Here is a 26,686-nt window from a genome sequence, read left to right on the forward strand (position 1 = left end):
ACCAAGGCAGATAAGAGTGACAAAAGACAAAAAAAAAAAAAAAAAGAGAGAGAGAAAAAAAGCTGAAGCCGGTCAGAATTCATCAGGGGATGGTGTATGTCTACCACCTCAGTGGTCTTTTAAAGGTAAATGGGCTTATTTTTCATGCACCAGCCTATGGTCCCTTCACTAGGACACTCTCAACATCCCCGGCTTTTTATAACTCTGGCTGGAAAGGTCAGCTCTGAACTGTTCCTGGGCAGGGAGAGGGGTTCACATAGGGATTGGGGATGGAGTACGGGAGCAGAGGAGCAGTGCCTATGTTAGAAACCGGTAGGAAGGCCGGGCGCGGTGGCTTGCGCCTGTAATCCCAACACTTTGAGAGGCTGAGGTGGGTGGATCAACTGAGGTCAGGAGTTTGAGACCAGCCTGACCAATGTGGTGAAACCTCATCTCTACTAAAAATATAAAAATTAGCTGGGCGTGGTGGCATGTGCCCGTAGTCCCAGCAGCTGGGCAGGAAAATTGCTTGAACCCAGGAGGTGGAGGTTGCCGTGGGGCAAGATCGTGCCACTGCACTCCAGCCTGGGTGACAGAGGAAAACTCCGGTTTCAGAAAAAAAAAAAAAAAAAAAAAAGCAGCAGCAGCAGCTGGTAGGAGCTGGATGCCTGGAAGAATAAAGAGCCTTTCTCCCTTACGAGTGAGCCTAATAGATGGATCTTTACTCCCTTTCTCCTGGGCCCTCTACTGGTCTTTGCTTCTCCCATTTTTCACATTCTGACTGCATATACATACATGGCAATATATAGAGAATTTGGCCCCTTGACTCTCACCAGAAGCACCCCCCAAGCCCCATGACTCTGATTTCTTCAATGACATATGTTAAGTACTTTTTCTCCAAAGGTGAAATGATCCTAGGCTTTCTCAAGAGCGATGATTCTGAGCCTTACCCACATTTTAGAATCAGCTTAGGAAACACAAAAAAATCTCAATGACCAGGCAGCACCCCCAAAGCCAATCAAGTAAGAATCTTGGGTGTAAGACCCAGACATGAGTGTATTTTTTTAAATTATTTTTATGGGGACCTAGCAGGTATCTATATTTATGGGACATGTGAGTGATTTGGATACAGGCAAACAATATATAATAATCACATCGGGGAAAATGGGTGTCCCATCACCTCACGCATTTCTCATGTCTTTGTATTACAAACATTCCAGTTATGCTTTTAGTTATTTTTAAGTGTACAATGAATTTTTTTTTACTTTAGCCACAGATCTAGGTACATTTTTAAACTCCCCAAATGATTCTAATATGCAGTCAAGGCTGAGCCAGCTGCCCTGGAGATGGTCCATCCCTTTTCAGGCCTCGCTGCACATCAGACTCATCTGAGGAACTTTTAAAACCACTGTTGCCTGTGCCCCACCCAAACCAATTAAAATCACTGTCTCTGGGGACTACAGCCAAGATATCAGTATGATTCTTTTTGTGTGTGCGATAAACTATATATAACATAAAATTTACCTTTGAACTATTTTTGAGTGTGCAAATTAGTGGCCTTAAGTCCGTTTGCAGTGTGTACAGCCATTCCCAGAACTTCTTCGTCTCAAACAGAAACTCTGTACCTATTAAACAATACCTCCCCATTCCCTTCTCCCACTAGCCCCTGGCAATCACTTTTCTACTTCCTGTCTCTATGAATTTGACCACGTGAAGTACCTCCTATAAGCAAAGTTGTACAATATTTGTCCTTTTGTGTCTTATTTCACTTAGCACAAACTTTCTAGGTTTATCCATGCTGAGCATGTATGAGAATATCATTCCTTTTTTATGGGCCAGACATAGTGGCTCATGCCTGTCATCCCAGGTGTGGGAGGGATCATACGCCGTTGGGAGACCAAGGTGGGAGGATGGTTTGAGCACAGGAGGGGTTCAAGACTAGCCTGGGCAACAAAGGGAGACCCTATCTCCAAAAATAAAAAAGAGGCTGGGCACAGTGGTTCACGCCTGTAATCCCTGCACTTTGGAAGGCCGAGGTGGGCTGATCACTTCAGGCCACGAATTTGAGACCAGCCTGACCAACATGGCGAAACCCCCTCTCTACTGAAAAATACAAAAATCCTCTGGGTATGGTGGTGCACGTCTGTAATTCCAGCTGCTCTGGAGGCTGAGGCATGAGAATTGCTTGAACCTGGGAGGCGGAGGGTGCAGTCAGTTGAGGTGGCGCCACTGCACTCCAGCCTGGGAGACAGAGTGAGACCCTGTCTCAAAACAAAAATAAAACAAAAAATAAAAACAACAAACAGACACTTATGCCCGGCCAGAATGTTATTATTTCTATGGCTGAATATTATTCCATTGTATGGATATACTACATTTTTTTAAAGAATTTTCAATTCTTTGGGGTATGTACCTAGCAGTGGCATTGTTGGATCATATGGTAATTCTATGTTTAGCTTTTTGAGGAATTCTTTACCCTCATGTAACTCTTAGGTACAGCCAAGGGAGAGGAAGGAACGCTGATATGGCCAGCATTCCTCTTAAAACCTAAGAGTGGCCAGGCTTGGTGGCTGATGCCTGTAATCCCAGCACTTTGGGAGGCCGAGGTGGGGAATCACGAGGTCAAGGAATCGAGACCATCCTGGCCAACCAACATGGTGAAACCCCGTCTCTACTAAAAACACAAAAATTAGCTGGGCGTAGTGGTGCACGCCTGTAGTCCCAGCTACTCTTGGAAGGCTGAGGCAGGAGAATTGCTTGAACCCGGGAGGCGGAGGTTGCAGTGAGCCGAGATCGCGCCACTGCACTCCAGCCTGGGTGACAGAGCGAGACTCCGTCTCAAAAAAAAAAAAAGAAAAAAAAACCTAAGAGTGTACTGATTGGTAGTTGGTAAATATTATTGAATGAATTTCTTCATAAATTATATGATAGTCCAATGCATTTGTTATTATCCCACATTCAAAAAACTATTCTGTGGATTAATGTAGTTATTACCCTGTTGAAAATCCCGTTTTCCATTCGAAATAACATCCCAATTGATTGAAGTTTCCACCCATAGTTGAAATGTGTCCACTGTGATAATTTAAGTATCAGAGTTTTGTAATGATTTGCTTTGTAGATAATAAATTAGGCCTGATTCAAGACTTTTCCTATCACAATGCCATTTTTGTAATAATGTCTGGTGTTATTCCTATTGTAACACTAATGCTCAGATAGCTTCTCTTGAATAGAGAGGAGAAGCTGTCTATATCCATATGAACAAGTACATATAAATGTCTTCCATCTCATAAAGCATTGCCAAACTATCCTTTTCTATCAGGCCTCAACATTTCTACCTGAAAATTAACTGCAAGGATGCTTTACTACATTATAATATACCCTTCCTACCCAAGTGGTGTCTGCTCTAAGATGTCAACCACCTTTTGCAATGCACTATTGCCCTTTCTGCAAATTGGACAGTTTCTTCAGAATTTACAACTTCTGTTTCAATGTAGGAGCCAGGTGGGATGCTTTACACAGAGACAAGGATGGGTGGAGACAGACAGAAATACATGCAGTCTCCCTATAAATGTTCTTCAATCCCATACCTCAATGTATACAAATCTGTAAAAATGTATACATGGATAAACATACATCAAATAGAGAAATCCCAAAGTTCACTTTGGGGAAAAAAAAAAGAAAAAGCTGCCAACCAGTCTAAGCAATACTGAAAACCACTGTTGTCTCAAATAATTGATCAATCGCTTACCTTTTTCTTGTTGCTTTACCATTTTTAAAAAATGTGTCTGAAGTTTTACAACCATTCCTGGATGTGAAGTGGAACGATAGTGGTTTGGGGCATCAGCTGGGGTAGGTCAGGGGGATAGGAAAAGCAGAGGAGAGTCAGTGCCACCTGGAGAGTTGATTGAGCTGAGAGGAGAAGTGGCAGCACCTGTGAGTTTTGAGCTCTACTAGGTATGTTCTAAGATAGCACTTTCTAAAGGAAAATCCATAGAACACTAGTTCTGGGACACACTTAGCAAAAACAGGCCCAGTAAATAAAGAAGTTTGGAGACACTCTATATACTGGTGAAGCCACAACATATTGCAGTTTCTTAAAGGCTCTGAGACACACAGAAAAGAAACCTGAAAAACTTTAACACAGCGTTTACCAAATTAGTTTTGCCATGGAGCTCTTTTTGTAAGTCATGCACTAATAATGTGTTTCAAGGAACTGGTGTTCCCCAGGACATAACTTGGGAAATTTTGCTCTAGAGCAACTGGATACTCTTGCAACCATTGTTCTTATATCCCTGGACCTTCAAACCCTATTATTATTATTTTGAGACAGAGTTTTGCTCTTGTCACCCAGGCTGGAGTGTGATGGCGCAATCTCATCTTGGGTCGCTGCAACCTCTGCCTCCCGGGTTCAAGCGATTCTCCTGCCTCAACCTCCCAAGTAGCTGGGATTACAAGCATGCATCACCAGGCCTGGCTAATTTTTTGTATTTTTAGTAGAGATGGGGTTTCACAATGTTGGCCAGGCTGGTCTCAAACTCCTGGCCTCAAGTGATCCGCCTGCCTAGGCCTCCCAAATTGCTGGGATTACACGCATGAGCCACCGCACCCGGCCCTTCAAACCTTATTCATTCCTCCTAGTGTTCCAAGCCCTCATTCAACCACAGCTTCTCACAACTCTCATTTCCTTTTATTAGCCACTTTTCTTTCCAAGACAATGTCTATCCCATCCCTTGAATGCCACATATTAAAATCCACCTCCTGCACCTTTGCCCCTTCTCATTTCCCCCACTTGGAACATATCCATCCCTTCCTTCAAGATCCAGCCCTAAACTCTGACTATAGGAAGCCTTTTCTGAAGAAGTCCACTTACATTGAATGTTCAGTTATTTAAATTCTGCTTTATTTAATCCTAGTGTATCACAGAGAAACTGCTGATGATACAGTTACATGAATCTTCTCTTGGGAATAATTTGTCATCTCTACCTTTCACACTTACTCATTTAACAACAAGGCTAAATCTAATACCATTGCCCTCTCTACTGCACGTTTACTATATTCCATACACCAGAAATGTTTGTTTCATTTCCTTCTGACTAAACCAAGTAGAATGTAGAATAACACATTTGAAAGTTGGCTGAGGCGGGTGGATCACCTGAGGTCAGGAGTTCGAGACCAGCCTGACCAACATGGTGAAACCCTGTCTCTACTAAAAATACAAAAATTAGCCGGGTGTGGTGGCGCATGCCTGTAATCCCAGCTACTCAGGAGGCTGAGGCAGGAGAATTGCTTGAACCCAGGAGGCGGAGGTTGCAGTGAGCTGAGATCGTGCCATTGCACTTCAGCCTGGGCAACAAGAGCAAAAACTGTCTCAAAAAAAAAAAAAAAAGTTTAAACATTCTTTAAAGTATAGTGATTCATGCAACCAGGCACAGCCACAGACTAGTAAAAAATAATCCCAAATATTTGTTCAGTTTGCCCCTCCTCTCCATGCCCAATGTTATGGCTCTTGGTGGAGGCCTTTTTTTCCCATCTACATTACCAGAATACTTCTTGGACTTCCACTCTTTCCCCTCCCCACATTGCTACCCAAGAGATATTTCAAAAATCCAAAAGTGAAATCACTATCCTGCTTAAAATATTTCAGTTACTCTCCATCACTTAAGGCAGTGTTTCTCAAACTGTAAACATTTAGCTTTAGGGGTTTTGACATATCCACATACCACCTGTTCTCTTGGGTATTTAATATACTTCCTTAAACAAAATCAAATTTTAACAAGTAAATTTGATATAGTCCTAATCAATACTGTTAGTTGAAATGGCAATTTTGATTGGCAGCTATTTTTCTTTTCTGTATTAATGTATAACTATTAAGATAAAAATGTTCATCCATGTTATGACTTAAAAGCATCTTGTATAACACCAGTGGGGCATAGATGGCTCTGTGGTAGGTATGTATCTACAGAATAAAATCTCAGCTTTTGGCATGACATAATCTGGTCTTCACTGCCTTTTACATCGTGGTCTCTGTCCCTTTCCCATCAGTATCCCCTGCTCTCCTGGAGCAACTGCAGTTCTCCAACCTTGCTGTGATGTTTTCTGGCTCTGTGCTTTTATAGTATGGTATTCTTTTTTTTTTTTTTTTTTTTTTTGGAGATGGAGTCTCGCTTTCTCGCCCAGGCTGGAATGCAGTGGCACGACCTCGGCTCACTGCAACCTCCACCTCCCGGGTTCAAGCAATTCTCACTCAGCCTCCCGAGTAGCTGGGATTACAGCTGGCTGCCACCATGCCCGGCTAATTTTTGTATTTTTAGTAGAGACAGGGTTTCACCATGTTGGTCAGGCTGATCTTGAACTCCTGACCTCATGATCCACCCGCCTTGGCCTCCCAAAGTGCTGAGATTACAGGTGTGAGCCACTGCGGCCGGCCTACAGTATGGTATTCTTTCTACCCTGTTTCCCAAGCCATCTCCTCTCATCTTTCCACATGGACTGAAGGGCTCTCCCCTGGATTTGTATACTTCTTGCTATCAACAGAGCACTTACTCCTCCTGTTCCTTGTCTTAAGCAGACATCGGGTTTGGTCAACATTGTATTCTGCAAACTCTAAGGGAAAACTGGTGAAGACCGAACTGTGGTGTGGGAATCCCGCCTAGCTCATCTGCCTGGGTTGTCTTCGTCTTTGTCTCATGACTAGGCTATTTTACAACTCTGAGATCGCAGTGAACTTACAGAAAACTGATAGTGATGCAAGTGAATCTTGTTTATAATTAAATAAATTGTCAGGTGGAGGTTCAATTGCATTCCCTCCTCCACTGTGGAAGAAGCTAGTTTTGCATCTAGGAAGCAACTTCATTTCAATGGGCTGACATATTTATCTGGTCTTTGGGTTCTCCTCTGAAGTAATTGTAACACCTTTCTGATTCCCTTGTTAGTTAATGAGTTAAAATCTCTGGTATGTGTTCATTGCATATTTGTTGCATCATGATTTAAACTTTCTTGTAGAAACTATTCTTAAGGCCGGGCGCGGCGGCTCATGCCTGTAATCCCAGCACTTTGGGAGGGCCGACGTGGGTGAATCACCTGAGGTCAGGAGTTCAAGAGCAGCCTGGGCAACATGGTGAAACCCGTCTCTACTAAAAATACAAAATATTAGCTGGGCGTGGTGGTGTGCACCTGTAATCCCAGCTACTCAGGAGGCTGAGACAGGAGAATCACTTGAACCTGGGAGGCGGAGGTTGCTGTGAGCTGAGATCGTGCCATTGCACTTCAGCCTGGGCAACAAGAGCATAACTCCATCTCAAAATAAATAAATTAATCAAATAAAAACTATTCTTTAACAGTATGTATTTGATACAGAGCCTGGTGCCCCAAGAATATGTGTTCATGACGGAATGAATGATTGAGTGAGTGAATCAATTTAGACAAGTAGGTGTAGACTTTCCATGGTCAGGATCAAATATTTAGGTCTGGATGATTCATCATGAAGGAAGAGTGTGGAATACTAGCATGATGCTTAGCTACTATTACAAAGTTGAAATCGAAATGAGAAAATTTCCCTAATCCTTTGGAAGATGGTGGCAAGAATGGGCTGCAGGGGATGTGCTGAGCCTGTGTCTGTGGGTCACCTGAGTGGCTCCTACAGAGGCTGAGTCAGAGAGGTCACAAAGTGGGCTGAGCATGGAATAAGGGATGGCAGACAATGAATGCCTTTTTTTTTTTTTTTAGACAGAGTCTTGCCCTGTTGCCCACACTGGACTGCAGTGGCACAATCTCAGCTCACTGCAACCTCCGCCTCCTGGGTTCAAGCGATTCTCCTGCCTCATCCTCCCAAGTAGCTGGGAATACAGGCGCGTGCCACCAAGCCTGGCTAATTTTTTTGTGTGTATCTTTAGTAGAGACGGGGTTTCACCATGTTGGCCAGCCTGGTCTTGAACTCCTGACCTCGTGATCCGCCCGCCTCAGCCTCCCAAAGTGTTGGGATTACAGGTGTGAGCCACCACGCTCGGCCATGAATGCCATTTAAGCCACATAACTCCTGCTTCCTTTCCCTCCATTGTATACAGATCCAAGGACCAGCAGGTTTTCTCCTGCACTGAGTCTTTTAAACCCTGTCCAACTGTGAAATAATATATCATCCTGGCGCTTTTTTTAGTTGGAGTACCATCTATAGTTAAACTGTATAAACGAAAAAAATCCTATGAGTCAGTTTCCAGACCTATGAGTGCTTTGAAGATTACATCAATGGAGTTCCATATATTGAAACCACAAGCTTCCTGCCAATTGTCTGGATTTACAAAGATCTATTTCACTTTGAACTAATGAGGAAGAACTCCCAAGGCTATTATCTATAGACACGCATGAACTTTTAAGGGACATTTAAAAGCCAGATCTTTACCCCCAATTTTTCTCCTATCTTTATATAAACATAACGGTTAATATAGAAAAGGAAGCTGAATTACTATTTACGTTGTTCCCAAAATTGATGTAGCAGTTTTAAGAGTACTAATATACAATGCACATACTTCTCCCTGACGCTATATAACACTATTAGGTACTATTATTTTCCACTTTTTACAGGTGTGGAAACTGAAGCTCAGAGAGGTTAAGTAGATCACCTTAGTTCCACCACTAGACTAGTAAGTGGCAGCAACATCAAGTTTCCAATTCAGGACTAACTTTAGAGGTCACATTCTACTACACCATTATGCCCATAAGAGAACCATAGGAGTGAAATTATGTCATAGAAATATTAACATTTGGTTGAGGAGAGAAAAAGACCAGTCAAAAAATGTAATGTCAGTTTGGGTAGAGGATGGAGGGTGGCGAGTAGTGACTGGATAGGGTATAAAATTGCTAGGTGGAAAAAAAGGCTGGGAGTAGGGTAAAACGAGGGAAGCAGTCACTTGGGAAGCCAGGGTGGGGGCGTACAACTCGAGGTCAAAACAGTGCCCAGCTGAGCTATATTGGCTAAGAGTAAATAACACTGGCACCCATTTAACTCATATGCGCACGAGAGGTTGCATAAGCAACACTTTGTATATGGCAGACTTTTCTAAGAAGTCTAAATTTAGAAGACCTCTGTTGAATTTAAATTAAAAGGCAGGATTCCAGTAAAGACTAGAAGATTTTATTTCCATAATTGGCACATGCAGGTAATAGATCCTCAGAAAATATTTGTGCAGTAATTGAGGACAAAACAGGAAGGCACCCGAAGCGGTTGGGAAAGGCTTGCCAAGTCAAACTGAGTATGAAACGGCACTTGTATGTGTAAGGGTAATAGCATTTATTGAGTTATCTACGATGTGCCAGTTACCGAGTTAAGTGCTTCACATACATCAACTCCTTTAATTCTGGCAACAACTCTATATAAACTGTATTGTCAGTCCTATGTTAATAGATGAGGCAGAGAAATTAAGAAACTTATTCAAGCTCCTAACACTTGAATCGAGCAGATCTTTCATGCTCTTAGCCATCTCACTGCAGTCTGAATTCTTAACTTATGCTAGAGTGAAGTTTAATGACTGCTTGTGCTAGAATGTGGTGGAGACTGTATGGCGCACCTACCTCGCCAACATGTATAAGAATATAGGTATCCAAATTATTGGTCAGAAAATCCTGCGGCCTTGGGTGATGAAAAGCTAATGGCAACAGAAATTGGGCCAGGAAGCCTTGTGTAGGGAACTACCTGACTGGTCACATTTCGTAAGTTACTTCCTTTTTGTCCCAAACGAAGCCATAGTTTTCAAAGGGATAATGGCCTTGGATGTTGCTAAGACTGGCAGAGAGAGCTCAGGTGTCGTCCATTCCGGATCATTCCAGGGAAAGGCATCCTCTACAGGGTTGCCTGCTTTGATGACGGAGATTGCGGGCGGCAGGCTGACGCGGTGTAAACCAGATAATTCCTGCTAAAAACAATCATTTCCAAGATCTGCTTAGCCCTAAATATGCCACAGCTCAGTTTGCAAAGTAGTAATTGTTTAAAAGTCTAGGCAAAGATTTTGGCCAGTTCCAACTCAAGTATCCGGATCTCCAGCACTACTTCCCTCTAGCAATGCCATACACATCTAACCCTAAAACGAGGAAGCGTCCGCTGAGGTTGCCCACTGCAGGATGCTGGTGTGTCGCCGGGCACATGAAAGTCCCTGAGTCAGGGGAGAGCGCCCGCCAGGGACTGCGGGCGGGAGCCGGCGACTCAGAACCGCATACCCCGCTTTGTGGCGTGAGTACGCAGGCCTCCTCCCACGGTCTCAGGAAGCCCAGACGCCGCAGGCTTCCCCGCCGTAGAGGAGCTGCCGGGGCGTAATTCCTCCACCGCTTCCTCCTCCAGCTGCACCCACCCGTCCTTTCCTGCTCGGGAGGGCCGGGTTTGAAGCGCGCGCCACGGCCAGCCCGGGACTGCGGGGGAGGGCGAGCGAGGCGCGCAGCCGCACGCACGCAGTAGGCAGCCCCGCCCCGCCCCTCGAGGCCCAAGGTCCCGCCCCTCTAGGCCCAAGGTCCCGCCCCTCGAGGCTCCGTGCCCCGGCCCCCGGGTGCCCCGCCCCTTTGCGCGGCTGGCGCGGCCAGCCGGCCAGGCTCCCCTCGGCAAACCTGTCTAGTTGGGGCGGGGAGCGGAGCTTCCTCCTGTGAGGGCCGTGCCGCGCTGCCAGATTTGTTCTTCCGCCCCTGCCTCCGCGGCTCGGAGGCGAGCGGAAGGTGCCCCGGGGCCGAGGCCCGTGACTGGGTGGGCGGGAGCCCCGGCAGTCCGGGGTCGCCGGCGAGGGCCATGTCGCTGTTGGGGGACCCGCTACAGGCCCTGCCGCCCTCGGCCGCCCCCACGGGGCCGCTGCTCGCCCCTCCGGCCGGCGCGACCCTCAACCGCCTGCGGGAGCCGCTGCTGCGGAGGCTTAGCGAGCGCCTGGACCAGGCGCCCGAGGGCCGGGGCTGGAGGAGACTGGCGGAGCTGGCGGGGAGTCGCGGGCGCCTCCGCCTCAGGTGAGCTCGGGGCCGCGGCAGGCCGGGCGCGCGGGTCAAGCGAGGTGGGCTGCGGTGGGGAGGTGGGGGCGCCGTCGGTGGGGCTGAGCGCGGCGGGGGCCGCCGGCGTGAGTGAGCGGAGGTGGGGAGGACTTCGGTCATTGAGGCGGAGCGGAACCCAGCAGCTCCCCGGAACGCCTGGAGTTTGAGAGCGGGGCCCAGGGCTCTGGAGGGTGGGGGCAAAAGTGGCCCAGCGGCTGCCTCGCTCCCTGTTCCCACCCCCGCCCCTGGTGAAAGGGAGAAGTCGAGGTTGACCCCGGAGGATAGTGAGAGAAGGAAAGCTGTCAGGGGACCCCTGGGATGGGGCAGTCATCCGGAGGACTTAAAATGCAAAAGAAAGGGATGTGGACACTGCTCTGGGAGACCTAAGGAAGGCTGGGAAGAAGCGCAGGCGAGGTGATGAATGCAGAGGGTGGGGTGCAGGAATTCATGAACATTTTGCAAGGTATTGGGAAAGACTGACGCCGAACTCATCATCTCCCTCCATCAAACGAGGTTACCACGTTCTCTTCTTGACTTCACCATGAACATGAAACTCGAAGTGAAACTATTTTCCTTGTTAGGTTTGGAATGGCTGTATTAGGGTTCCTGAAGTTTTGTTCTCGAGACTCCTTTACCCTCTTAAGAATTATTGAGGACCCCAGAGAGCTCTTATGTGGGTTAGAGATAATACATACATGTAATACATACTGATATGTACCACCTTTGAAATTAAAGCTAAGACATTTAAAAAATATTTATTTAAAAAGAATAACCCATTATATGGTAACAGAAATAATACTTTCGTGGAAAAACAAATTTTCCAAAACAAAAAAGTCTATTAGAGAAGTGGCATTGGTTTTCATTTTGAAGATCTCTTTAATGTCTTGGCTTAATCACAGAGCTGGATTCGTTTATGTGCTTCTGCATTCAGTCTGTCGCACTATTACAGGTCACAGAACGCTGGAAACTGCAGTGTCCACTCCTGAAAGAATGAATGAAAAAGCTAAATAAAGTCTTAATATTATTATGAAAAATCTTTATGACCTTGTGGACCCCGCGAAAGGGTCTCAGGAACTGCACTAGGGGTTCCCAGACCCCACTTAGAACCATTACTTTTTACCATTGTTGTAACTTTGGCCTGCCTTTGAACCCCTTAGCAGTTTTTTGAACTTCTCAAATGACAAAGATTTGTCTTACAGTATAATTATTTGTACACATCTTTATAAATGCCTTAAGAACAGAAACTATCTCTTAATATTGTTATGTGTAGAGGTTAGTAAATACTTGATGAGAGGAAAGTCATTCATTCAAAATGGTATTTATTAAGTGCTTATTATTTGCTAGAAATTTTAGAAGATAAAAAACTAACAAATATTCAATTCCTAATCATAAGGGTTTGTCCAGTAATGGACTATTATTTGGGGACCTTTACAATAACATATTAAATGCTGAGTTGGGTATGAATGATAATGGATTTTTATCTTTTATTGAGGACATGGTATGTACCATAAAATGTACTAAATGTTTACATGCTGCTGCTGCTGCTTCATTCTTCTTTTTTATTCTTATTTTTGCATTATCTTTTTTTTTTTTTTTTCTGAGATGGAGTCTTGCTCTTTCGCCCAGGCTGGAGTGCAGTGGTGTGATCGTGGCTCACTACAACCTCCGCCTCCCAGGTTCAAGCAATTCTCCTGCCTCAGCCTCCTGAGTAGCTGGGATTACAGGCGTGTGCCACTACAGCCCGCTAATTTTTTTGTATTTTTAGTAAAGACGGGGTTTTGCTGTGTTAGCCAGGCTGGTCTTGACCTAAGGTGATCCAGCCGCCTTAGTCTTCCAAAGTACTGGGATTACAGGCATGAGCTACCCTGCTGGCCACATTATTTTCTTAAACCCTCCTGACAACTCTCAGTTTCAGAGTTTGGGATTGAGGCAAAGGATAATAGTGACTTGGGATTATTGCTTGTGCAAAGGAGTAATGATGTGAGGAGGGAATAACTAGCAAGGCCTAGCAGAGAAGTGGCATAATTTTTTTCTGTTCTAGGAAAAACACGTTGGGCTTTTGGATATGCAAAAAAAAAAAAAAATACAAAATATTGTTATGCTAGGTACATAAATTTTTGAATTTCTGGACTTAACATAATGTAAAAAATTGTCTTTGGGGGCAGATCTCCAGAGTATTACGGTGTTAACGAGTACTCTGGTTAGGGAAGGTTCTGGGCTTCCTGAAGAAAGCCGGGTATGGAGGACTCCTACATGGCCATGAAGGAGGGAGAAGAAAGTCAGCAAGGCCCTGCCAGGGAAGAAGCGTGGCTGCTGGAATCCAAAAGCAGCGGATACTTGATGTTGGGTGTTGTGTTTTCCTCGCCTGCCTTCAGTCAGTTTTTGTTAAAGGCTACAAAATGGTCTTAGCTTTGTTTGGGGGAACTGAAGGAAATATTTGAGGCCACTTTTCTGTGGAGTCACACAGAGAGAAGGGGACAGTTGCCTAACAAGAGGTGGCAAGCACAAAGGGCATGCAGTTGTGGAATCTGAGAATTTGAGGTGGGAAGTCTGATGAGAGGCAGATGAGTTTCACCTGTCTTTCAAGATGGTAAAGATTAGTTTTGAGGAGGTTGGTTGGGGTGAGAAGGGTTGGAGAATTTGGGAACGTTAAGCTCATCCCTATTGAGATCAGAAGAATTAAACGGACTTTTTTCAAAAAACAGCACTGGGAACTTGGGGGCTGGACAGTGAAGCAAGGTCAGCTGGGGATGCTTACTCTATTTAAGACAAAAAAGTTATTGTAAAGTGATTTCATGCTGTTGGGAGAAGATCTGTGATACTAGAAGGTCCTAAAGGTATTTTTTCTCTGGTGCCAAAGACAGGAATTATAGTGTGAGTGTCTAGACCGTGTGGGTGACAAGTCCCACGAGGCTGTGAAGTGCTTTCTTCAGTCACTGGATCTGCAGCCCTAAAATCTCGAAATGTCGCCCATTCTGTTTCTTTTTCTTCTCTTCACTTTTTTTTCTGACACTTTACATCTTTCCTCAAACTGGGTGAAAATTTAATAATACAAGTAAGTAAACCACAAGAAAAGAGCCCGTTCAAACTGTCTACAAGAGATTAGAAATAATTGTAAATGTTTTCATTGCTGATGACTCAGAGTAAATCCTTGTTGATAGCTTAGTTCCCCACAACCATGTACATTTGGGAATGTGCTATAGTCAGACCCGGCCCTGATTCCATTCAAGACTGACCTGGACACCCTTTGCTGTTAGTGTAGATAGACACAGACTCTGAGGGTCTTGCCCAAGCTATGTAAATTCTTTGGTGGCATGGAACATCTGAGCCCTAAGGATGGCAGACCTTACAGGAGGTTCTAAATGCTGCCTAAAATTCTGTTAAGTAGGGAGCTTAGAAATGGGGCTGTGGAACCTGGACCATGGAAAAACAGTCATTGCATACCTGCTGAGTAGAAGGTGCACTTTTAGCTGCAGAAATCCTGCTTTCATGCAGTTTATTATAGGAATGAGAACGTGTAAAAGGCTCTAACAGAAGGTTTCCTCCCAGCCTGGGAAACATACTGAGACCCTGTTTCTACAAAAAAACAAAAAATTAGCCAGGCATAGTGGCACAGGCCTGTAGTCCCAGCTACTCTGCAGGCTGAGGTGGGATTCCTTGAGCCCAGGAGTTCGAGGCTGCAGTGAGCCTCAACAATTATTATTGAAATTCATTCAGTAATCATTCATTTATGAATAATTAATAAGGACAAGACAGAATTTTATTGATTTAGGTATTGTCAACCTCCAGCATTGTCGACAGAGAAGACCTTGTCTCTAAAACAAATAAACTAAAAAAGGTTTCCTTCTCGCCCTCTTGGTCTTATCCTTCAGTCCCATGACTTTACATTTATTTGGGTTGATTACTCCTAATTTCTATTTCCAGCCCATTTCTCTGCTTTGAACTCCTAGATTCACGTATGTAAACACTTGTTTGCCATCTTCTCTTGAATGACTAAGACACGTCTTAAATATAACATGTCCAAAATTTAACACGTCTTCCCTTATAAACCTCTTTCTTTCACAGTTTCTGCACCCTCTGGTTGTTCAGGCCAAAAACTTCAAATTCATTCCTGACTCCACTTTTACACACAAATCGTTTTTGTCAGCCCATCCTGCCTGCTGTACCTTCACTATATATATGTAGAGTCCAACGTCCACTGCTGGCACACTGGGCCAAGCCACGTTGTCTCTCAACTAGATTATTCCAGTAGCCACTTAACTTCTCCCTCTTTTGCTTTGCTCCCACCCCAGTCTGTTACCAACGTAGCAGTAAGAATTATTCTTTTAAAACATCACATCAGGTCTTATTCCTCCTCTGCTCAAAACTCTCCTATTGTGGCCAGGCATGGTGGCCTCACACCTGTAATCCCAGCACTTTGGGAGGCCAGGTTGGGAGGATTACTTATGCCTAGGACTTCAAAACCAGCCTGAGCAACATAGAGAGACCCCATTAAAAAAAAAATGCCAACTCTCCTGTTGTTTTTCCATCTCAGAGTAAAAACACCATTAGCTACCAGTTCACTCTTCAACCTGATATCTTCTTATCTCCATCCCTCTCTACTCTGGTCACATGTGCTTTCTTGCCTTCCTTTGGACACAGTAGTCTTTGTACTTGGTGCCTACTCAGGCTGAGATGGTCTCCACAGGTAACCACGTGACTTATTCACCTCACTGAGCTCTTCTCTGATCATAATATTTAAAATTACCCTCTACATCTGCTCAGTGTTACCTGTCTACTTGCGTTACCTCCACAACACTTATGACCATTGGTTGGTTGGATACATACACAAAAAGATATCTCTGTGTTTATTTAAATTTATGTCTGTGCTTCTCTAGAATGAAAGATCCAGGAAGATACAGAATTTTGTTTTGTTTGCTGCTGTATCCTCAACACCTAGAAAAAACAGTGGCCTATTTTAGGTGATGGATAAATAGATCAAATTAATGAATAAAGATTCCAAATAGTAAATGTACCAAGAGGAGAAGCAGAAGAACCTAAAAACAGCATTATGGTTTGTCCCCTGAAGGGTGTATAATACATTCTATTTGATTATATATTTTTTAAAGATAAAAATAGAGATATTTTTAAAAAGCAAAGTACATTTGTTTCAGTCATAAAGCAGTTTTTAAATTAAATCAAAAATTCTAAATTAGGACTTTCAGAAACTACTTCAAAGCACAGTCTTACAGGAATGTAACTTAAAAAGGAAAGAAAGAAAAGTTAGGTATGTATAAACATCATCTTAGCTGAAAGCCAGTGCCCATACGGAAAATCAGTAAAACAAAAAGAGATACAGAGTCTTCTTTTTCTCCTGTGCCTCTTGTAATGGAAGAGAAATCATCTATACTTCAATTTGATCTTTGTTCTTTTGGGGGGAAGGAAAGCCCAGTGTTTTTAATTTTCTCTATATCAATATAGACATTAATTAAAGCATCACTTGGTTGCATTTGATGAGATGGCTTCTTAATTTCATTTATCAGATCCTGGTAAACTTCTGAATCATAAAAATTATATTTAGCATACAGCATCCCTATTTTTACAAATCTCATTCTAATTATTTGCAAAATTAGTAATCCTTGTATTGTTTCTAATACAGGTTCTTTCACTTGGGTATTTCAGGAACTAGTAAAATAAAATTTCACAAAATAAGAGCACTAACAGGCAGCTTCACCTTTTTATGTTTTCTGTCATCATAGTCACCATTGTTTCTTAAAAGAAAGAACACTTTAACACCTAAAAATGGAAAAGACAATTTTAGAATAAAAGACAGCTTTGTTGTCCTTATTTTTATCATTTTACCTTGGACTGCAGATTGTGCTGCCACTGGTCTACAGTCCAGAATTTGAGACTGGTTGACTTGTGATATGATGATTCACATTTAACAAGAATGGCATATTGAATATAATAAAATTGAACTAGGATGCTTAGAAAAGAATACCTAGTAAATACAGTGATCACAGGAGGCCTTAGAGGACATTTTCAGGTTACCAAAATAATAGTTACTCAAAAAAATGTTTAAGGAAAAGCTAAAATTGTTTCAGAAATAAGCATAGTTAAGAAATTAGCTTTAATATTCTTTTAATATCCCCATATTCTTATTGCATAATAAGAGCTAACCTTTATTGAATGTCTGTTACTTGCCAAGCACTGTGTTAAGCACTTCTTACATGGATTAGCTATTTAATTCTAACAACCCTATGAGGTAGATAATATTACTAATGAAATTAATTTGATCGTATACATTTTTTCCATATGAAATAATCAACATTATCACTGAATTTTAAATCTTGGGTAACAGTATAAATGCTATGACAGCATCTTCATAAGACTACTCAAAATGAATGAGGATTAACATTTCAAGCAATAAAATAGTTTGCTAACCTTGATTCTGTCACACCCTGGCACTATTATGTTTCACCTCTTGCATCTATTCAGGCTTTCAGCCTTGACAATTATGATTGAAATTCATTCAGTAATCATTCATTAATGCATGATTAATATGGACAAGACAGAATTTTTGGTATTGAGGGATTTTATGTCTGTGTGTGTGTGTGTATATACACACATATATGTTTAATATGATGGGGTTTCTGTTTTCAAGGAGTTTACTATAATCTAGTTGGATAAGGCAGCTTTTCTTCATACTCATGAAGAAAAGCTCACCGTTCTAAGGTGAAATTATGTGAGATAAAACATGAAACAAGTCTGCACATGACTGCTTAAGGCCCAAATCCAGGCTGCTACCTGTTTCATATAGCCCATGATCTAAGACTGGTTTTTGTATTTTATGAATTGTAAAACAAAAAACAAAGAAGAATGTGTGATAGAGACTCTATGGCCCAGAATATCTAAAATATATCCTTGCTGGCCACTTAGAAAAACAGTTGTCTATAAAATAAGTGCAGTTAGGAGACTGTGTCTATAAAGTGTGTTTGGTGGACTGGTGTGGTCTAGGAGGACCTTGTGGAGAAGCTAGAGTTAATATGGGACTGTAATTCAAATTGGCAGGAAAAGGAGCAGGATCTGCAAAGATGGATGAGGTGTGAATTCTACAGTATATCATGCAGATTATCTAAACACTTTGGTTGGCTGTTGTTGGTTATGTTTCTTTGGGAAAGTTTTTCTGTCATTGATTGCTCGGTTTTTTCTTGATTCTTTTGTCTCCCCTTGAATGTTTAATACTTGTACTTTCCCCTTCTATAAAATGATTACAATTCATATCATTGTTCCATTCTTCATGGCCTTCTATGATCTGATCTTAACCTGTCTTTCTAATCTGGTATACCGCTACTGCACACGATAACATGGAAAAGGAAATTGTATATGTATGTTAAATACTGGTATTTTTAAAAGAATAGTTTTAACAAAAGGACAATAAGACATTCTTTAAAGGAAGGGTTAGCAAACTATTTCCATAGAGGGCCCAATGGTAAATATTTTTGGCTTTGCAGCCAGGTATTCAGCTCTGCTGTTGTATCAGGAGAGCTGCCATAGACATTTGTGAATATGTCAATGAATGAGTGTAGCTGTGCTCCAATGAAACTTTATTTACAGAAATCAGGTAGCTGAACACGTTTGGCCCACAAGCCATGGTCCCTGCAATAGGATATGTCTAGGTACTTAGAAGTACTTTGGTTTTTTTCTTTCTTTTTTTTAAGACCGAGTCTCGATCTGTCGCCCAAGCTGGAGTGCAGTGGCATGATCTCAGCTCACTGCAATCTCCGCCTCCTGGGTTCAAGCGATTCTTGTGCCTCCTAAGTAGCTGGGACTACAGGCGTGCACCACCACACACCGGCTAACTTTTGTATTTTTAGTAGAGATGGGGCTTCACCATGTTGGCCAGGCTGGTCTCAAACTCCTGGCTTGATGAGATCTGCGTGCCTTGGCCTCCCAAAGTGCTGGGATTACAGGTGTGAGCCACCGTGCCCAGCCTAAGTACTTTGAATGTCAATAGTACTGGTTCTCTTTCTAAATATACTTTTTTAAAAATTATCAAAAGAGCCAGGAGTGGTGGCTCCAGCTCTTTGGGAGGCAGAGGCGGGATTATTGCTTGAGCCCAGGAGTTTGAAACCAGCCTGGGCAACATAGCAAGACAGCATCTCTATTAAAAAAAATTATCAAAAAATAAATGCACATAAAAAAACAACAGTACAAAAGGGGTTATAGTGAAAAGTAGATCATCCAGCCATGAGCTCTACTGTCTTACCCTCTGTGAGGCAACCATGGCTACGAGTTTCTTAGATACCTTTTCAGAGTTTACTCTCCGTGTATAAGAACACACACAAATGATCTTGGTAATAACAAACGCTGTTCTGTATCTTCCTTTTTTCATATGAATACACACATAGACATACTACCTTGTTAATACAAATAGTAGTGTATTATACACAGTTTTTTATGTTAATTCCTTCATTTCTCAGTATGTCTTAAAGGCCTATGCCTTTACCTCAGGCTCAGTTTTTTTAATGAATTAACAGTATTTCATTTGATATGCATGCCATAATTTATTTAAACTAGTAATTAAGGATATTTTAAGTATTTTTCAATTGCTAACCTTGTAACATTGATTGTTCTATCTAGTGTCATTTTCGAGACATTAGCCTCTCTTGCTTTCAATTCGTAGTACTACCAACACCGTTTATACACATGCATGTGCTATGATTTAAGATATTTTGGCTCCCTGATGGAATGAGTGCATATTTCTTTCACTCAGGAGGCAGCAGAATGTAGCCTACTGGCGCTTCATTTGGGGTCATTTTGTATTTCATCATCTTTGAAGAAGGAGTAAGGAAATTTTTCTGGCCTTCCTATTCCCCATTCCTAAATTAAAGGCAAAAAAACCTTTGTCAGTATCAAGGCTCAATTTCTCTCACATCCTGTTTCTGGGTTTCTCATTCTCCTGATTTAATAATCACGGGAGCTGAGTGGGAGAAGGGAATAAAGAGGAATTCCCCGTGATGAAAGAGGAGGAAAGGATACTCGCATTCATTATGTGAATAGTTTGTCACCACCCACCCACTCACTTGTGATTTATTCCATACAGCACCACCGTGGTCCAGATATATAGCAAGTGTATCATGTGGAAGAAAGCTGTTGACTTGAATTCTTTCTGTTGCTTTCAGTTGCCTAGACCTGGAGCAGTGTTCTCTTAAGGTACTGGAGCCTGAAGGAAGCCCCAGCCTGTGTCTGCTGAAGTTAATGGGTGAAAAAGGTTGCACAGTCACAGAATTGAGTGATTTCCTGCAGGCTATGGAACACACTGAAGTTCTTCAGCTTCTCAGCCCCCCAGGTAGGTTTTGTTCTTAGGATTATTCTCCAGGAGTTCATGGAGCCAAACTTAGAAGAAATTATCTCTTTTGACCAAGTGAATTGTGTTAAGTATTTTTGGAAAATGTAAATGTGTAGTGCCTTGTTTGCTTTCCCAGGTTGAAGCAAATGCAATGCATGAATATTGGTTGGATTGTGGTTGAAGAAACCAGCTACATGAGACATTTTTGAGATAGTTGGAAAAATTTGAATGTAACTACATATTTGATATATTAAGTAATTATCATATGATAATGATACTATAGGAGAATGTCCTTTTTTTAAAAGGAGATGCGTTTTAAAGTATTTAGGGAGAAGATTCCTATGACGTACATTGGAATAGTGCAGCCAAAAAAATGAACATATATTTATTCCTATGTATTTATATAGATGAAGTAAAGCAAGTATGACAAATGTTTAAGTTTTTTTTGCCGCAGTGAGGCTTTTGAATGTTGATTAACTCAACCTTGTAACCTTATGAGTTTTTCCTGAATTACCGATATTGGGTGAGGCTTTGCACTTCCCACATCAGGTGAGGCTTAGGAAACAGTCCCTCTTCTCCATTCTCTCCTCTCAGCTGCAGATAGAGTTGGTCTACAGCAGTGGTGGGGGGCAGGAGGGACAGGCCATCGAAGTTGCCTGGTTGTGGCAGCACTGCAGACCTCCTTCCTTACTGGGGATCCAGTGGGCCATTATTTGTCCCACAGGAAGCAAAGAGGCTGGTTGAGCTTGGAAAGGCAGGTTGAGCTTGGAAAGACAAAGGACCTGATGCACTCTATTTTACGTGGTTTTGATGTATACCATTTCAATATATAACCAGCTTGGTTATGATATATTTTTAAGTTAACATGAGGAACTTAAAACCATAAATGAGATGTTATTTTTTATTGTTAGTTGTGGGATAGGGAATTAGGAACACATGGTATAGTGGTATGCTGTCAGTTACATGTACCAGAAACCCCAACCCAAATAGGCATAATAAAGAGAATACATTTCTCCTTCTAATTGAAAAGCTTAGAGCAGGTTTGGCTTCAAGAGAATCAAGGAACAATCCTGTTCTCAACGCGTTGGTTGGTTTTTGTCTTTGCTCTTCCTTTCTTGGCATTGGCTTCCTTCCATGACTGACTCTCCACATAGCGCAAGACGTCTGCTGGCTTTTTCTGGGCTCCTTCATTCTTGCCCCAGCAAAACCCAGAGAGTTCATCTAGTTAACTAGCTTCGGTCAAATGCCTAGCTCTAAACCTGTCACTGTGCAAAGGAGATGGAATGTGCTTACTCGCCTGGCTTGAAGCCAGGAGTGGAGTTGGGTTGAGTCAGCTTTCCTGGAACCACATGGATCACCAAACAAAATTGAAACTATTAGAAGGATAAAGGAAGCAGCAGATTCTGGGGAGGTAACCAAAAAGTTTACTACAAATGGAAAGGGCCCTGGATTATAAATAAGAAGACTTGGACTCCCAATCATCCCCTGCTTTACAAGGCCCGCTGTAGATGGTAAAATAGGCCTCTGATAAATGCACTATGAACTTGATACACACTGTATTGGATGCTTGCCTTCTATTTCCCAGCGCCTCTTCCTACCAACAGGGCTGGGGTGGGAATAACTAGCTGCTAATGCCACCCTCCCAAATGCAACTGTTGTTTGGCACCAAACAGTAAACTTTCTTTTTTAAACCTGGCCCATTACTGATAGAAACAGTAGAGTTCCTAAAGTGGTATTTATTAGTTTTTATATTGCTGGTGCCTGAAGTAGCACCCAAGAGTTGTGACATTTGAAATCTACTAGTCTAGGTTTCATACTGGTAAAGTCCAAGTTCTCATACTTAGTAAAGTCTCATACTTAGTAAAGTCTACTTTTGCTTACTTTACTAAGTTCTCATACTTTATTGAATACCAGGGCCTCTGAAAGCTTAGGAAACCTTTCTGGGAAGTAAATATAACATGTATTTCATTCTCTTTTTCAATAATTATGCTTAATTACTCTAACCGTTATTTGCCAAGTCTATAATATGAACATAACTATTCTCTACCTCACAGAGTTATAGGAGCTGCATGAGATAATGTTGTGTTGAATTTCATCTATACAATGACAGGGGCCTCTTATCTCTTTTGATTTGTGTTGTGATCACTGGCCTGAGATCTAGGGTTTCGGAATTTTTAAGTTTCCCATATGTGAAACCGGGCTTGACTGAAATTGAGTCATATATTTATTTAGGTGTAACAATTTGCCTGAATTTTAAAAATAACACAATATTTTATATTTTTATTTTTGACAGGCCAGCAACTAATAAAGTGCCACCCTAATAAACATTAGTAATCTTCCTTTGAAAAATCCATTTTTGTTCTTTGTGTTTTTCTCCAAATAGGATTAGCACTTTTCTATCAATGTTCCCCAGTGCAGATTATCCTGATGATATTTGGCTTACAGACTTTCTCAAGATTATCTCATAGGGCTTTTTTGCATTTGAGGAGAGAATAGGAAAGGAAAGCAGTATATTTTTTCTTTTTGTTTTTAATTTTCTCTTCAGTACATTTGTGAGCTGTAGGGAAATATTATTTGTTTTATTTTGTTTTTTGAATGTTTTGTGATAAAGGGTCTTGCTCTGTCTCCCAGGCTGGAATGCAGTGATATGATCTCGGCTCACTGCAACTTCTGCCTCCGGAGGCTCAAGCAATCCTCCCGCCTCAGCCTCCCGAGTAGCTGGGACTACAAGCACGCACCACCATACCCAGCTAATTTTTGTATTTTTGGTAGATACGGGGTTTTGCCATGTTGCCCAGGCTGGTCTTGAACTCCTGGGCTCAAGCAGTCCACCTGCCCTGGCCTCCCAAAGTGCTGGGATTACAGGCGGGAGCCACCGCCCTGTTTCTGTGTTACCACTTGTGCACTGTTTCTGTGAAGTTTTATGTCATGTTAGCTGTATAATATCCTTAGGAATTGGTTGTTGTTTGAATGTTAGTTATTGATTTAACAGCAAACATTTTGAGATCTAATAAAGCTCAGTAATTTTAGGAAGAAGTAATTAATTTGTTAGCTTACTATCTGCATCTAATATGTATAATCTAAGATTTACTCTTTTTTTTTTTTTTTTTTTGAGATGGAGTTTCGCTCTTCTTGCCCAGGCTGGAGTGCAATGGCACGATTTTGGCTCACCGCAACCTCTGCCTCCCAGGTTCAAGCGATTCTCCTGCCTCAGCCTCCCGAGTATCTGGGATTACAGGCATGTGCCACCACGCCCAGCTAATTTTGTGTTTTTGGTAGAGATGGGGTTTCTCCGTGTTGATCAGGCTGGTTTTGAACTTCCAACCTCAGGTCATCCACGCACCTCGGCCTCCCAAAGTGCTGGGATTACAGGCGTGAGCCACCGCGCCCAGCCAACTTACTCTATTTATAGATAGTAGAATAAAGAAATATAAGAATTATAGAGAAGAATTTAAATATTTTAATAAAGATATTGAGAATAAAAACTATTTTAATTATATTAAGAAGATAAGCTCTGATAGAATCAACTTAATTGGTGGTTTGCCTCATGTATTCAATAAAGTTTACTGTATTGCAATGCCCTTGCTATGCTAGGCATTATGCTAGGTACTGTGAGTTTAGAGATGAATAAAACAATAGTTTCCACCTGCTGATAGGTCATAGTTTAGTAGGGGAGACAAACATATAAAAGATCATATCCAAGACAGTTGTAAAAAATATATATATATATAGTAAGTTTATCTGATCTCCAGTTTTCCCTCTTTGCTATATTCTTGAGTCTTAGTGAAAATACAAAATAGAAATAGTCTAATGTTTTCTCTCTTTTTTTTGCATTGATACTATTTCATAGGAGGACATTACTTCTTATTCCACAGGAAGTCTGATGATTTTCCTCTGTCCTTACAGAGAGAAGCCTGGTTTGGGTTATGCTGTGAACTGGCCTTTGAGGTCTAAATGCGGGGAGATGGGGAAACTTTAGATTTATTTTGATTAAACGAGAAACTATAGTCTTACGTTGCCATATTCTGTTCCAAGTGATGGTGGAACAACAGTCAGAGGTAGCTCTGAAAGGTAACTGTAACTGTCATGTGGAGTTTCTCTGTCTTTTGAGAAACTGACCAAGTTTCTTTTCTGGATTTGTTTTGGTGCCCAGAAATAGCTAGAGCAGTATCCATGCATCTCTAACTAGAACAGTTTCTGTGATGAGGAGCCAGCTTCAGCAGTCACTCAGCATGTAGTCTGAGTGTAAACTCACTCTGGAATTATAATTTTATATATTTTGTGAAGGAGCCTCAGAGGATCGAGGTTTTTTACTCTCTGTTGCTTTCTTTCTTGTCGAGCATTTCCACTGCACATGGGTTGGCCAACTTGCCCCTCAGTCTGGTTTTACTTGAATTATATGATAGAGAAATCACTTCTAGTTTTTATGTGTGGATGGTGTTCATCCCATTTTCCAGCGCTAGTAAATTGTTTCCCCACTTTTATTCCTTTGCTCATCTCATTGGGAATTGTAGAAGGGGGTTAAATGAATGTGTTGAAATGGTTTTGAACCAAAGGTCTATAATGATTTTTTTTTTTAGATCTTATTTAAGTTTCAAAGACTGATTCCAAAGCAACCAATATTGACATCTGTATAGATAGACTTAGATGTGTAGTTCAAGGTGCTTTTGTTTCTTTTGTTGTTGTTGTTGTTGTTTGTTTGCTTTTTGAGTCTCACTCTGTCATCCAGGCTGGAGTGCAGTGGCGCGATCTTGGCTCACTGCAACCTCATCTCCCAGGTTCAAGCGATTCTTCTGCCTCAGTCTCCTGAGTAGCTGGGATTACAGGCGCGCGCCACCACACCCAGCTAATTTTTATATTTTTAGTAGCGACGAGGTTTCGCCATGTTGGCCAGGCTGGTCTGAAACTCCTGACCTCAGGTAATCCGTCCGCCTCGGCCTCCCAAAGTACTGGGATTGCAGGCATGAGCCACCACACCCAGCCTATTTGTTTCTTTTGTTTTAAGTGAAAACATTGTGAGTGTAGAATTATAGGCTTTATCAGTCCTAGTTACATACATCACGAAATGGTTGCCTGGAGAAGTGATGCCCTTAACCTGGAATGGGCAGAGCAGAGGCTGAACGATGGGAGCTGTTTAGAGAGAACTAGCATTCTTGATGTGGATGTCATTAAGATGAATCCCAAGTTGCTTTTCAGCTCCAGTGCTGCAATATTGCCATTTTATTTCACTCTTCATATGAAAGGTGCCTCACTGAGGGTACCTATGAGATGTCTGTGGCAGGGTCATGTGCCATCTTTTCAGTGGCACCTTTTCCATTTGCCTCTACTCCTTTTTTATTTCATACCGTTTTTTCTCAGATCCGTTGTAACATACGCATTGTTATGTTTTGGCTATTTTTATTACTTTTTTATCTCTAAAATAAGTGCAAAGTTTGTTTAATGTTATTCTTTAGTTTCTAAAATACCTTTACTTCACATTTTGTCTTCACAATTCTGTGAAGCGACAGAACAGTGCTATTGTGAACATTTAAATTTTAACCAACAAACATTTACATGGAAAATGAGATTTCCAAAAGTTATCATTTGGCCAAAGTCACAATTATTGACAAAGGTAGGATTAAAAACCAGGTGTGCTGACCCTGACCTGAACTCAATACCATTTCCATAATGCTAGGAAATTTCTGAATTAAGAAACTTAGTTCTGTATTATTACCTCAGTTGCCTCTTTGACCCATGGACTTCAATTTTTTTCTTCTTGCCAACTTAAAAAGTGCTCAAAGACGGATCTTATTTGTAAGGGACTTTTCTTATTTCATGAATATCAGGAAATTGGCAATTATTCCTAAAAGAAAAATATCAAGAAGTGAAAAGAGAAAAAGATGGTATGGATGTGCACGAGGATAAGGAATAAGTAGAGGGAGAGAAAGGGCTGGTGAGCAAGGCCTGAAGGAATGTCTTTCTGGATGTGGAGTGTGGAGGGGAGTCTCAGGCAATGTAACAGAATAAGGGATGTGATGTGGGAAACTAGATTTAGCTACAATCTATACAAATTTCAATTGACATGTAAGAGAAACATATGTGGACATACTTTGTGTAATGCCGTAGGAGGGACACACATGGACCTACTTTGGTTATATACTGGGGGAAATTGTTAGAGGAAGAGGAATGATATTTATTTGGGCACACTGTAGGGCATGTGGGTACTCTTCTGTGATAGCATAGAAGATTGCAGAGTAACTTTGAGGACAAGTTTTAGATGGAAGTTGATGAAAATCTTTTTTTGTTTCATGGCCTCTGAAAGTAGATGGACTTCAGTGTATGGAATAGATCTGTTTTTGGAAAAAGTATTTATTGATAAACTACATCAACATTTAAATGCGTTGT

The 26,686-nt window shown here is 41.9% G+C and overlaps 1 protein-coding gene across 7 annotated transcripts in view; it reads left to right on the top strand.

The window, feature by feature from the left end:
• Window positions 1-10,526: 10,526 nt before the first annotated feature.
• Window positions 10,527-26,686, top strand: part of MALT1 (MALT1 paracaspase) — a 76,834-nt gene continuing 60,674 nt past the window's right edge. For 3 of the 7 annotated variants that reach the window (XR_010131248.1, XM_063699257.1, XM_063699256.1), the window contains exons 1-3: window positions 10,532-10,950; window positions 20,136-20,302; window positions 23,418-23,540. Coding sequence is in view for 6 of the 7 variants with exons in the window: in XM_063699257.1 (XP_063555327.1) it covers window positions 10,742-10,950; window positions 20,136-20,302; window positions 23,418-23,540 (499 nt within the window). In the remaining variant the exon portion in view is untranslated. Of the gene's footprint in view, window positions 10,951-20,135; window positions 20,303-23,417; window positions 23,541-26,686 lie in introns of all 7 variants that reach the window. The other 4 variants (XM_055368230.2, XM_019014170.4, XM_063699255.1 and 1 more) reach the window with 3 other exon arrangements.

This window comes from Gorilla gorilla, chromosome 17, assembly GCF_029281585.2.
Source record: "Gorilla gorilla gorilla isolate KB3781 chromosome 17, NHGRI_mGorGor1-v2.1_pri, whole genome shotgun sequence".
NCBI lineage: Eukaryota > Metazoa > Chordata > Mammalia > Primates > Hominidae > Gorilla > Gorilla gorilla.